At 31.9% G+C, this 13,576-nt stretch overlaps 1 protein-coding gene across 3 annotated transcripts in view; it reads right to left on the bottom strand.

The window, feature by feature from the left end:
* LOC139485484 (hepatocyte growth factor receptor-like) overlaps positions 1 to 10,929 on the bottom strand; it is a 29,775-nt gene extending 18,846 nt beyond the window's left edge. Inside the window, exons 1-3 of one of the 3 annotated variants that reach the window (XM_071270000.1) lie at positions 10,476 to 10,582; positions 5,838 to 6,899; positions 1,770 to 1,784 (exon numbers count right to left, since the gene is read on the bottom strand). In XM_071270000.1, coding sequence (XP_071126101.1) covers positions 1,770 to 1,784; positions 5,838 to 6,899 — 1,077 coding nt within the window. In that variant the 5' untranslated portion in view covers positions 10,476 to 10,582. Of the gene's footprint in view, positions 1 to 1,769; positions 1,785 to 5,820; positions 6,900 to 10,475 lie in introns of all 3 variants that reach the window. The other 2 variants (XM_071270008.1, XM_071270017.1) reach the window with 2 other exon arrangements.
* Positions 10,930 to 13,576: the final 2,647 nt, after the last annotated feature.

The raw sequence follows: 13,576 nt of genomic DNA, 5'->3' as shown, positions 1-13,576 counted from the left end.
TCAACAAATATATATATGTCTAAACTTAAGTTTATTATTATACATGAAGCGACCTTTCAAAAATTGTCTGTTTTTAAAATTATGAATTATAAAAAAATCAATTTAAATTATCGTATGTAAAGTGTTAGACCTAGTGTATGAGAGACAACTCTTACACAGGTATTGAAAGTTATCTGTGCGTTTAAACCTAGCAGTAAGGGAAACAATGATCAACCACTTATGCTGTTTACATCTGGTTACTAGAATGATTAAGGAGAATCTAAGAAACTTGGACAAGTTAGTATCCATCAAGCATTACATCATAGAATACAATTGTTCAAGGGTTAATAATCATAGCAAAAAAGAAAATTAATTTGTAGAACAAAAATGAATTTTGTCCAAAAGTTCTCTTTTTTTCTTATGTTTTTATGCTAATTTAATAAAAACAAATGTGTGTTTCAATCGGTTATTTCAATACAAGTTTGTTATTTCAAGATAAATAAACAATAGTTGTTTCTGCAATATTTGTAGGAATTAAACTATAAATGTTTTCTTCCAAAGTACTAGCCATAATTGTAGAGCTTTTCAATAGCTTAAAGTTCTTTATTTACAATTTAGCTAAAAATATCAACATGACATTTCATATTTAATTTAAGATATCCTTTTTTATCCCTTAAATTGGTCATAATCAATATACAATATTTTACATTAAATGTGTTTCAATAAGATTTTGGCATATGATGCATAGCCCTTTGCCTTTTCAATGGTGCAAACATTAAAAAAACGACGGGAAAATGTTGATTTTATCAAGGCCTACCGTTTAGTCTCTGTTGGTTACATACAAGTAGCTCTTTAACTGTTTTGGTTCTTATATAAAACTTTTGCCATTAAAATGTCCAAAAATGGAGTTACATCTAGAAAAGCGCTTCAGACCATTGAAATTTTAAGTGGTGATTTCATATTTTACAGCAGATGGTAGATTCTGTTGCTTCGAGACTATCTCTCCCCGAGGGAATCAAATAAGTAGTACATTTAAGTACATCGGTCATGACATGATTCATAAAAAACGTTTCTAAAAAAAAATATCCGTTGATTAATTAAAAGATATCAAGAAACTAAGGTTTCAACTACCTCATGCAAAGTCCATCTTAGATGGATCTGACTATGTTTAATGTACTTTTTCATGAAGCTGTTCAAGTGTTTTGATCTAATACATTCTTTTCATTCAAATATGCAACTTTGAAAATCCAGAAGACAGATCTTCGGACAAATGAAATCTATAGTGTTGTTGTTCTTTTAATTTTCAACAGCACTGGTTATTGGTATCGAAGATCAAAGATGAAGAGACGATATTCTGATTAATTCTGTTAATCAAAACATATTTTGTCTATTGTTATTTCTATACTTATGTCTGGACCCAGTTATTCCAACAAAATATTTGGACGACGGATTTGTAAATGGATCATGTTCATGGGGGGGGAAACAATCCATAATGCAGCTAACCACTATTTCAGAGTAAAATGTTAGCTTGCAGGCATATTTTTTTGGAAGGATCTTTTAATTATAAGATATGTTTTCGCCTGATGCAAGGTTAAGTTTTAGTAAAATTATCAACTATAATAAAGTACAACGTCAGTATTTTGAACAATTTAGTACACCAATGACTAGTTTGCAATGCTTATTAAAAAGTATATAAATAACCATGCTATTGTTAGTTGTAAAATTGATATGAACTTTGTGTGAAAATATTTTATTAGTATTAGTAAGCAATTTAAAATAAAAATTGCCACCTCGTAATGTTCATCCTGTGAAAAAAAAAAGATATATGATAAATTCTTAAACTGTTGTAAATATTCCAGGTAATATTAGGTTGAAAACAATTCCAAAATGTATTCACAGTGTGGGAACGGAACTGTACTAATAATTTGGTCATTCGGGAGACTGTCAAGCGGGGCTCCGACATTTGCAAAATAACAAGTTGCTTGATGGAAACTTTGATGAACTCTTATGTTCCTATATAACGTTTCATGAATGTGACCTACCGAATTAGACTATCTACCGGATTTGTAATCACATAAGGTAGCACTCCACAGTTAGGTGTGTAGTTTCGCATTTTGGCCCCTGTGGATTTTTCAAATATGAGAGCTAGAGTGAAATAAAATTAATTTTTGAATAGCTGAGTACTAAAATAGCCTTCGTATTGGGTTTATATGAACATCAAGATTATGTAATGCATGTAATATAGGCTGTTTTCTGTATGATAGTCCGTATTTGCATGCCCATACCATCCATTGGTCCGGCAATTATTGCAATGTTTTTTTCCAACTTTTTCTTGCACGAACTTTGTGATGAGATTTTACGAAAAAATGAGGCGAAAGACACCCATTTTTTATTTGATCATTCAGAAGATCTGTACAAACAGTTTCTAAAAAGGTATCACTCAAAGGCATTGAAATTCTAGTTTGATCCAAATTTTGGGGGGATATCTGACATGTTTACCCCCCTTTTTGCAATATTTTATTGTGAATAAATGCAGAATGTTGCCATGGATACACATTAAAGGAATTATTTTTCACCCTTTTAACTTTGGAAAATCAAATCTATGGAAGATACTGATTACATACATATGCACATGTACAACACAAACAGTAAGGTTAATGTAGTAGAAATCCAGGAATAGGAGATGATAAAACATTTTGTGGCTCATTTTTAATTTTATTTTCTAACTGTGGAGTGCTACCTTATGGCACACCAGAAAGCACAGAAATGCACTTTTTAAGATAAATTTCACCACAAGTCTTAAGTCTTTTATGTTCTTGTTTTAGTTCTGAAGGTAAACACTCTGCTAGGATTGCAATTCATGATTATTTTATTGTTTACTGTCCTTAGCAACCAAATATACACATTTTGACACTTAGACATGTTGCGGTCTTAAATTTGTACTCCATTAGCTTCGCTCTTGTAACCAAATATTGCGCTTTATATGATATCCTCAGAATGTATCGCTTTATATTTTTTAATGCGAATAAGTCAAATAAACATTTTAGCAAGATTTTATATTATAATTTGGCATTAATTAAATTTAATGATGCCAGTACTGTAAGAAATTTATACCCTGCTTGATAGCTTCTAAAACAAGGTTAGGCATACTATTTACAGCAAAATTGACAAATAAGTGCTTTCAAATACCTCAAAACTGTACAATTTTTCCTCTTTTAATGTAGTTTTATGATTTTAAACAGAAAAAAGGGAAAAGTTTTTGAATTTTACCCCAAATATGAGACAGACTTGAAGTTTTTCTCTATGATCCAGCATTTATTTTTAAATCACTTTTTGTCGCGTTTCAACACCAACTGCTAACCTTCATAAAATCTTTATTACTGAACCAATTTTAAAAACTAAGGTACCATTTTAGTCGTAACACCTAGTAGAACATAGAAAATATACTAAACATTGAGGCAGGAGGGGGAAAATTTCACCTTAAGGTAGCACTCCACAGTTAGGTGTGTAGTTTCGCATTTTGGCCCCTGTGGATTTTTCAAATATGAGAGCTAGAGTGAAATAAAATTAATTTTTGAATAGCTGAGTACTAAAATAGCCTTCGTATTGGGTTTATATGAACATCAAGATTATGTAATGCATGTAATATAGGCTGTTTTCTGTATGATAGTCCGTATTTGCATGCCCATACCATCCATTGGTCCGGCAATTATTGCAATGTTTTTTTCCAACTTTTTCTTGCACGAACTTTGTGATGAGATTTTACGAAAAAATGAGGCGAAAGACACCCATTTTTTATTTGATCATTCAGAAGATCTGTACAAACAGTTTCTAAAAAGGTATCACTCAAAGGCATTGAAATTCTAGTTTGATCCAAATTTTGGGGGGATATCTGACATGTTTACCCCCCTTTTTGCAATATTTTATTGTAAATAAATGCAGAATGTTGCCATGGATACACATTAAAGGAATTATTTTTCACCCTTTTAACTTTGGAAAATCAAATCTATGGAAGATACTGATTACATACATATGCACATGTACAACACAAACAGTAAGGTTAATGTAGTAGAAATCCAGGAATAGGAGATGATAAAACATTTTGTGGCTCATTTTTAATTTTATTTTCTAACTGTGGAGTGCTACCTAAGCAACACGACGGGTGCCACATGTGGAGCAGGATCTGCTTACCCTTCCGGAGCACCTGAGATCACTCCTAGTTTTTGGTGGGGTTCGTGTTGTTTATTCTTTAGTTTTCTATGTTGTGTCATGTGTACTCTTGTTTTTCTGTTTGTTTTTTTTTCATTTTTAGTGATGGCTTTGTCAGTTTGTTTTAGATTTATGAGTTTCATTGTCCCTTTGGTATCTTTCGTCCCCCTTTTTTTCTGCTTCAAGTTTTGATAGATAAAACATTCTTTATGTAAATATGAACCAATAAAATAATAAGGCTCCGAGTGATACTCCAGTAAACTTGCAAGCGATTGTACAGTCAATTAAAATATCCGACATGGAGAAAATGTATATATTTGGATTTCTACTGGGACAATGGCTTTGACACTTTCAGACAGGTAAGACTATATATCAGAAAAAGTACATATGACAATTCAGGTAGCAAACATTGATTTTTCGATGTTTATTTGACATTTTTGATCGCTGTTGTTTGACAATTTTGATCGTTTTACACGGGGCTCCACCATTCTAAGAAAAATGTTTGGATGCATATATCTTTCTTATTATTTTATTGGTTCATATTTACATAAAGAATGTTTTAGCTATCAAAACTTGAAGCAGAAACGTTATATAGGAACATAAGAGTTCATCAAAGTTTCCATCAAGCAACTTGTTATTTTGCAAAAGAGGGACGAAAGATACCAACGGGACAGTCAAACTCATAAATCTAAAACAAACTGACAACGCCATGGCTAAAAATGAAAAAGACAAACAAACAACAAAAGTCGGAGCCCCGCTTGACAGTCCTCCGAATGACCAAATTATTAGAAAACCGTACAGTTCCGTTCCAACACTGTGGTAGTTATATCATTGGGTTTGCAAGTGTGCCTTCACAAAAAAGAGATTGTGAATACGAATCTGCCATTTGAAAGTTGTTTGGTTCGTGCAGACTATTGATGAGTCAATAAGTCAAGTACGGATCCATTGATTTTGTTTCAGTCCCTTTTACTGCAAAATTATATTTTGAACGGTAACTCATATGCTATGTAGAGACTCATATAAAGTTATACAATTTGAGATTTATGATCCAACCGTCTTTATGTAAATTATTCAGCTCTTATATGAGATATTGTAGCTGATATGTAAAAAGAGTTTAAAACTTTAAAATCAAAAGGTATGACAGAAATGGACATCAGTCGAATGTCATAATCAATTTTAAAATACATATTTTGATGAACTGATTATTTATTGATGTTTAACGCAACTTCGGCACTCTTGTTACTAGCTGAAGTATATCATGGCGCCCATTTGTATTATTGGGGAAAGACTTGTATCCTCTTGAAACTAATGATCGTTTGCTTGACAATCCTTGTCAATAAAGATCATTGAACACATCTGCTCCGTGGTTTTATTAGCATGCATACGGAACTGAAATATATATAATACCACAATTTTATGAATTACTATATTATATATGATACTTGGTCAACTACTTTTAAAAGATGTCTGAAAGTCAAAACACGCTATGCTACAACTCAAAGACAGCAAGGGCAAGCGTGAAAAAACCTGACGCTTTGAGCTATCATAATCCTTTCTAACTTGATAGCAATTGTAGACTCCGTTTGGGTAGGCAATTGTAGACTCAGTTTAGGTAGGCAAATACTGTATTACAATTTAATGACATTTACCTTAGAAGCAGCTGCGCATTGAGTAGAATTGCAGTGCCATGATGGGGTCCCCCATGTTGGTGTTCCTTTAAAACATTTTGTCAACACTTCACTTGCAAACGTCCTTATCATTTCATCAATGCTAAAGACACAAATAACTGAACCTTGAGTATTGTCGGCTTGAATGTTGTCAACATGGTATGCCCTTATACCAAAGGTCATATATAGCTGTTTTTGCGCGTTGTCGTAGTGAGCTGCTATTCCAATGTCATACTTTGTAGGAGTTTTACATGAAATTGCCATTTCCTCATAAGAACCGTAATCGTGGTTTGCTTTGCACAATTTTGATATTCTTGTTTCATATGAAATGATTCCTGAATCGATTATTGATCGAATGAAAACATGAAAGATGTATTTGTCAGCTTCAAATATATGCAGAAACTTCAACTTAAAGTTTTCGCGTTTGGTATCACATACTGAGAGAAAACTCCAAGCCGAATAATGATCAAAGTTCCAATCATTGTTAGTAGTATTTGAAATATCAAGAGATGCAAACTCATTGTAAAAGTAATCTGCTTTTCTGCCATCATAACTTTGACCAATGAAAAAAAGATCAATACCATGTTTGTCCTTTGTGATGAGCATGACGGATGAATTTTCACTTCCAAGATAATTCTTCTTTGTTACGCCAAAATTACGTTTAAGACTGATATCAGATGAATCGTACATGTAACATATACCTTGGCGCGCTGTTCCACAGACGATCAGGGAGTTTCGGAATGACTTCAGTATACTAATATGGTTATTGACTGTTTGGTATCTCATGTATATACAAGAATTATCAAAAGGATTACACTCTTTACTGTCGTTGACAGGGCCCATTATATCCTGTTTTTGCAGTCTAAGGTCAAAGTTAAAGTGGAAAAGAGTATTTTTTCCTCCTATGTATAAACTTCTTCTTTCTTCCTTTATAACTATTTTGGATAGTGGACCATAGTTTCTTGGTACAGTATAGTTCTGATGGAAAGCAAATGTTGTTATGATTCTCGCTACCAGACAAATCCCTACTAATCGCATATACATCTGAAGTAAAAATATACACTGGGTTTTAAAATATCATTGACAAAACATCCTGATTTCAATCTAGCATTACTTTATTACAATGTTATATAGATAAAAACTCAGCAGATATACCACGAATATACTTTTCTACAGATTCGCATTTCGTCTTTAATAAACGCAGCAGTCACGCTAAAATAAAATAATGAGAAAAGGTATTTTTGGTTAGAAGTTGAAGGGCAGGAAGGACAGTAAATTCTTAAAATAAATTTGCCTTATATACCTTTATTCATTCATTTCTTGGGTAGAACTTCCGTAGTATTTTATCGATATATTGTTGGGCGTCTTAGCTATCAAACAAACTAAAAGTGTTTTGCTTTTAAGACGACAGTATTACTAGATTTCACATTTAACATTTATGTTATCATTTAACGTTCTTTTATTTGAACTTGATCCACAAAATATACAACTGTAGCAAACAACAACTTGTATAACTATATGATAACAAAACACGTCTGAGTCTATAAAGGAAAACGTGAACCAAAGGTCATGTCTTTTTAAAATAAACAGCATCAAAAGATTTTATTTAAGAAGAAGACGAAGGATACAAAAGGGCCAATCAAACTCATATGTTGAAAATAAACTGACTAATACCAGGTGCATAACTTCTTGTCAAGCAGAAAAATACCGGTATGTCTGCATTTGGTTGAATTATATGACATAGCTATCTAAGAAGTTGTGTATTAACCAACTGTTATAGGTAAAAATCGCTCAGTCAATTTTAACAGTCCTCTGTGTTCTACAACTTCGTACTTTATTTTAGCCTTTTAACTAATTTGATTCGATCTTCACTGATGAATTTCTGAAATGAAACGTGCGTCTAGCGTACAAAATAGAGTAAGTCTATGATAATCTTTTTGAGCATGTGAAAGCAAAAATACAAATAGGGATATGAGGGATTTTTTGTTTGATTAAATGAAAGAGACTCGCATGTGGCCTACCGAAAATGTCTATTCATCGAATTTACATTTACATGTAATTACATTAGATGTATGTTTCATTATAATACTTTATTCTGATTGGCTAACTGCACATCACGTGTTATTCCGTAAGAAGTTGCATTGCTCAATACAACTTTTCATTCATGATAACACGTGGCCCAACAATAAAGTGCACAGGTGAATTAAATAAAAAAATATATAAAATTCGTGTTTTCATGATCATAGCTAAAAAATGTAATTATAAGTATTGAATGCTTCTTTTTGTAACTTTATAGGGTTGTAAAAGCGTTGACCGTGCGCACACTTTTAGAATGAAGCGCTTCCGCCGCGCTTCATACAAAATGTACTTCGGTCAACGCTTTTACACCCCAATAAATTTACAAAAAGAAGCATTCAATTCTTAAGTGCTCTGGGTTTTAGTATAGTTTGTGTTGCTCAGTCTTGAATAGTGTATGTTGCATTGTAGACAGTTGTTTGTATTTTGATTGTTATACGAATTGAGTCACGATACTGTCACTTTGTTTTCAAACAAACGGTCTAAGATCCTGTAACTGTGGAAAGACAAGGCAAACAAAATTTTGATTCGAAAAGAAGCTTTTGTCACTCCAATTTGTATGGTGCATCAGAATATTCGATAAATTAAATTTGACTTATCATACAAATGAAAACAAGCGGATGACAATGATATACTATAAAACAAAAAAATCGGGTCTTAGATGGGCTTATAGAAAGTACAGGATTTTTCGCTCTCAGTCTACTGGTAAAATTTTCTCTTACAAAATGTAAGACAGTTCTAAGTTATTATATCAGGATCAATTAATCATGTACAACATGAATAACATTTTAGAATGGCAATGTGTCAAAGAGACAACCACCCGACCCATATCAGACAACACTTGTATCGCGTGGATTTTTATCTCTACATATGGTGTAGGGTCACAATTTTTATTTGTTACTTTTATTACCAGCAATCAAGCTGTTCATAACGTTTACCCTTATCACATGAGCAAACAGAATATTATTGAACTATAAAATTTTACCGGAAGTAAGCTGGATAAATAACTTTTTAAGGTTTGTTATAATATGAATGAATGAATATTGTTATATTGTTAACAGCACTTACAGGAAAACATATCGGATGTCGACAAAAATTAGTTGAACTATCATCAATACATTACAATTTTGTTAGTTATAACGACACGGTATTGTATTAGTCATGGGAGGAAGTCCGGTTTATTTTTAGTTTTTAAAGGGTTCATAGTTTGCATTTATTATTTTTTGGATAAAATTCATGTTAAATGACTACCCTCCATTTCACAATAAAAAATGCTATCTTCTTGTAGTTATTTAAAAGCAATGAAGTATCCATGATCTTTTACCAATAGAATGCATGCAATTATATGAAATCATTTAAAATTAACATTTGAAACCTTTCTAATTTAAATGATCTAAAATAATGATGTATGAGTATAAGTTATTTGTTAATTTATATATATTGTATAAAATTAGCCGTGGACCACATTATAAACTATTTTGGAGAGTGATCATGGAGTTTAAAAAAAGTCACGTGTTGTGGACGGTTTATTTAGGGTGAGACGAATCAGTTCCAGATTACATTTCGTGTATACGTAGCTGATAGCAGAAACTTTGAAACTAACCTGAATAATCCAAGTGAATATTGAAAGTAGAATTTTATATATTCCATGTAGCGTAATGCATTTAAATGTTTCTAGTATGAAATTCAAAACAGTGTAGCTGTGGCCATTGATTGACACATTAAAATCATTCATTGACTGGGACAATTTAGGTGAACGTTTGTATGTAACGACCAATGCTCACTATGTACTTTTTAAAGACACTTAAACTATGGGGTCACCAAAGGTTCTCAACACCTAAATAAAGTAATTCGAAAAATTAATCAGAAATAACACGATATTTTGATTTATATCAATTATATAAATCAAAACACAAAGGTTATTCCTGATTAATTTTTCGAATTATTTTATAATTAAAGGCGTTAAGAAACCTTTGTTGACCCCATAGTTTAAATGTCTATCGTAAGTACGTCATGAACAGTGGTTGTTACAGACAAACGTTCACGTAAATTGTCCCAGTCAATGGATGATTTTGATGGGTCAATCAATGGCCACAGCTACACTGTTTTGAATTTCATACTATTTACTTCTGACAGTTGCTGTAACTTTGCAGCAAACCAGTGAAACAGTTTAAAAATACACTTTTATCATAAAATATAAGCTGTAATGAGGATCTCGAAAACGACTTTCACGAAAGGGCTACACAAAATGTACTACACGTGTCTCAATTTGCTGTTTGTCCTCGTATATTTTTTTGTTATCTTAGAATATGGCAATTCCATTATTTTCGATACTTTTGCACACACTATTGATGAATATGTATGTAATTCTGCTCACCACTTTCTTGTCCGCAGTATCTTTGCATTTACATATATCTATGGAAAAAACTGGATATAAAACTAAAATGAAATGCAACCATACACAAAACATCTATATAGAAATGGAATGAAAAAAGATTGAAATACAATTATTGTAGTAAATTCTAAAAGTTTATATTAACTTACATTTTTGCACTTTGGATGTCATCTAAACAAATATTGAACACTGAATAGTTCCTGTTATAGTAAACCACTCGTTGTACTTCGCTTCAGGAAGTACATCATCATCTCATTGATCGTGGTCTATTTTTTGATATTTTCGAAAATAGGAAATATACTTTTTGTACTTATATATCTGATATATTTGATTTTTTATGCCTTTACATACTTAAGCAAAAAGAAGATAAATCCCCGGATCGATGCATATTTAAATTTCCATCTCTTATTCACATACCATTTACATAGTGCATCATTTTCCGTATTTTTTTATTTTTGTTTTTACATTGATTTGTCAGTAAATTTTCGACATTTGAATATCCACTTTTCGCGGAGTCCAATGCCGAGTGATCTAAGTATTTCAACTTCTGTATCACAATCATGTCAACACTGCGATATTGGGCTCGATCACCACATGGCAAGTGTGTACAAGCTCGATAGCTCTATCCTGGTAAAACGTCTTACTTGTTTATCAAAACTGGTTGGTGCAAAATAGACAATAGTCGTCTGGAAGTGGCGTTAAACACCAATAATCTTTTGATCAATCTGTTGATATATCTGCCTCTTCTAATTGTTTATTTACCATTAAATACACGATTATGTTTTGTTTGACATTTTTATTATGATACATGTATAGCTTATAATGTTTTCTCTTCAACAACTGATCAAGGATCTTGGCACCCTTAAAAGTTTTATATTATATGGAATATACTTAGTACTATATCTATGGATGGATAAACCACAAGTGTTGTTCTTCACTTCTTTCCTGGTTCCCTTCTTACCCTCAACTCCTACTACAATGAGTTTTGTTTTCTTCTTTCCGTTTTTTTCCTGTATTTTAACTATCTTTCCCCTGCTCATGTAACCTTGAGAATGAATCACCCGTCATTTGAATCATTTTGTCTTACTCCATCTATTTGTTACGATATGTATGCCCGGAAACAGGTCTCGTTTGCATATATTAGTAGCTACTTACTTTTTTCCAGAGTGGTATGCATAGAGAAACACTTAAATTATTTTTTTTCCTCAGTAGAAGCTTATTCGGTTTAAGCCATGCACATACAACTGAAGTGGTATGCATAAACCCTCTTACAATAAAAAAACCACCTAAAATTATACTTAAGTATATATACCTTGAATTAAAAAAAAATGAAAATCAGTCAAAAGTATTCTTTTAAGCAGAACATGGATAAAACAGTTATAATTTAATTGATCAATAATTACAACTGTTACAGTATTATTTCGTTTTTTTTTTTAAATTATAATCACGTATAATTACAAAGGAAAGGAAGAACAGAGCGTAGTCATAGACTTTTTCTTCCCCTATTTCCTAATCTAGTTATTGTGTATACCGAAAAGAGCTCATTTTTAACACGAATTGCATTCAAGCTATTATTTGTATTCTAATTCCTAGGTTCGGGCATGCTTGTATAAATTGCATAGAACATAAGGGTTTTAAAATACACCGACTGGTATCAATTGTGAGCAGAAAAATATACTGCAAATTCTGCCTCAGTATTCCACGATTTAAACATTTTAAAATATTTTAGCAACAGATGTTGAAGTCAAAATTAATATTACATTTTTGATAATGTATCCAGCATTTTTTATATAAATGTTCTTTTAGATATTGCCTGTTATAGGATTTTTTTTTATAGCTTCAAGCAAAGGAGTATTGAACAATATTTTTTTTAACTTGAAAATAGATGCTTAATAAAATAAATTCACTATTGGGATTTGAATTTCTTAAGTTTTTATTTTCAATATGTCTTGATATCATTTGAAGTAAACACTATTATTATAGTAAGTAATCTATTCTGTTCAGGCAATTGAAAAAAACCCAACAATTTCTATTGTCATGAATAAGAATGAATTGCTCTTTCGGGATGTAGAAGTAGGACCCCGCTCGTCACACCCTGTGATAAAAATCGTTTGTTATTCTTTACAAAAGATCTATTCAATTTACAGTGATTGTATGCTTCTAAAAATAGATTAGCATCCTGCAATTATACTGAAGAGATGAGTAGATGATCATTTCTGTACACTAAAAATAAATACTTCGTGTATTGTATCAGAGATCCTTGTTTAATTCCTACACGAAGGTAACACCTCCCGAAACGAAAGCTTATTTTTATAAGCTAGAGTTAGAGGAGGGGATAAGGTCTCTGCACGGCGGTGTTGTCGTAGAAGTTAGAAAAAAGTACAGGTTCCAGCCCCGGCGCCGGGGAGGAAGTTACGAATCAAATCTACTCTAACATCGTTAGGTTGAATTTCTAGGCACTTTATAATATCCTGAAAATAAACCACAAAAATATGTACAATTCAAAATAAAATTATACATGACAATTTCACATTCATCATCTGATCATCTGATTATAGTACAGGAACAAAGAATAATGGCATGGCCATATCATATAAATGTTTTGCTTGTCATATACAGAATAGGTCATATATCATATAAAGCAGATTGCATCGTATTTTAAGTTCTAGTAGTTTTCTGATTTACTGAATAAACAATGTTGTCCTGTTGCACTAAATCAAATTCTTAGCCATCCCCTCCTTTATTTTGATAACACATATGTGACCATACAGAAATATATCTAATGACAAAAATATTTATAAATCGTTTAACGAAATGTTACGAACTAATAAAACATGAGAAAATTATGAATCAATAATAAAACAAATGTAAGGAAGATTTGTAATACGGATGATTTATGGGTTTCGAAACAACAACAAAATTTCAGTATGATTTTAAGTGTTGTTCCGATTGACCATTCCCTTCAAGTGTTCAAATATGACGTAAGTGGTTTCCGGGTCAGCTGTACTCTATGTTGTATAGCAAACATATATACAAATAATAATCGTGTGTATAGCAACGGTTATCTGAGACAACGTGGAGCCGAATGTAAATTAAGAAATATTTTATTTGGCAAAAGTACAAAATTGTACGGCCACGGCTTGAAAAAGAATGTGACTGACGAGAAGCATAATTGGCAAGTCCCTAGTACAACAAATGTATATACAAGTAAACCTTATTCCTTATTTTCACATTATTCTTATTCCTTATT

Source organism: Mytilus edulis, chromosome 1 (genome assembly GCF_963676685.1).
Source record: "Mytilus edulis chromosome 1, xbMytEdul2.2, whole genome shotgun sequence".
NCBI lineage: Eukaryota > Metazoa > Mollusca > Bivalvia > Mytilida > Mytilidae > Mytilus > Mytilus edulis.
The sequence above is the reverse complement of the archived record's forward strand: the minus strand, read 5'-3'. Positions and strand labels throughout refer to the sequence as shown.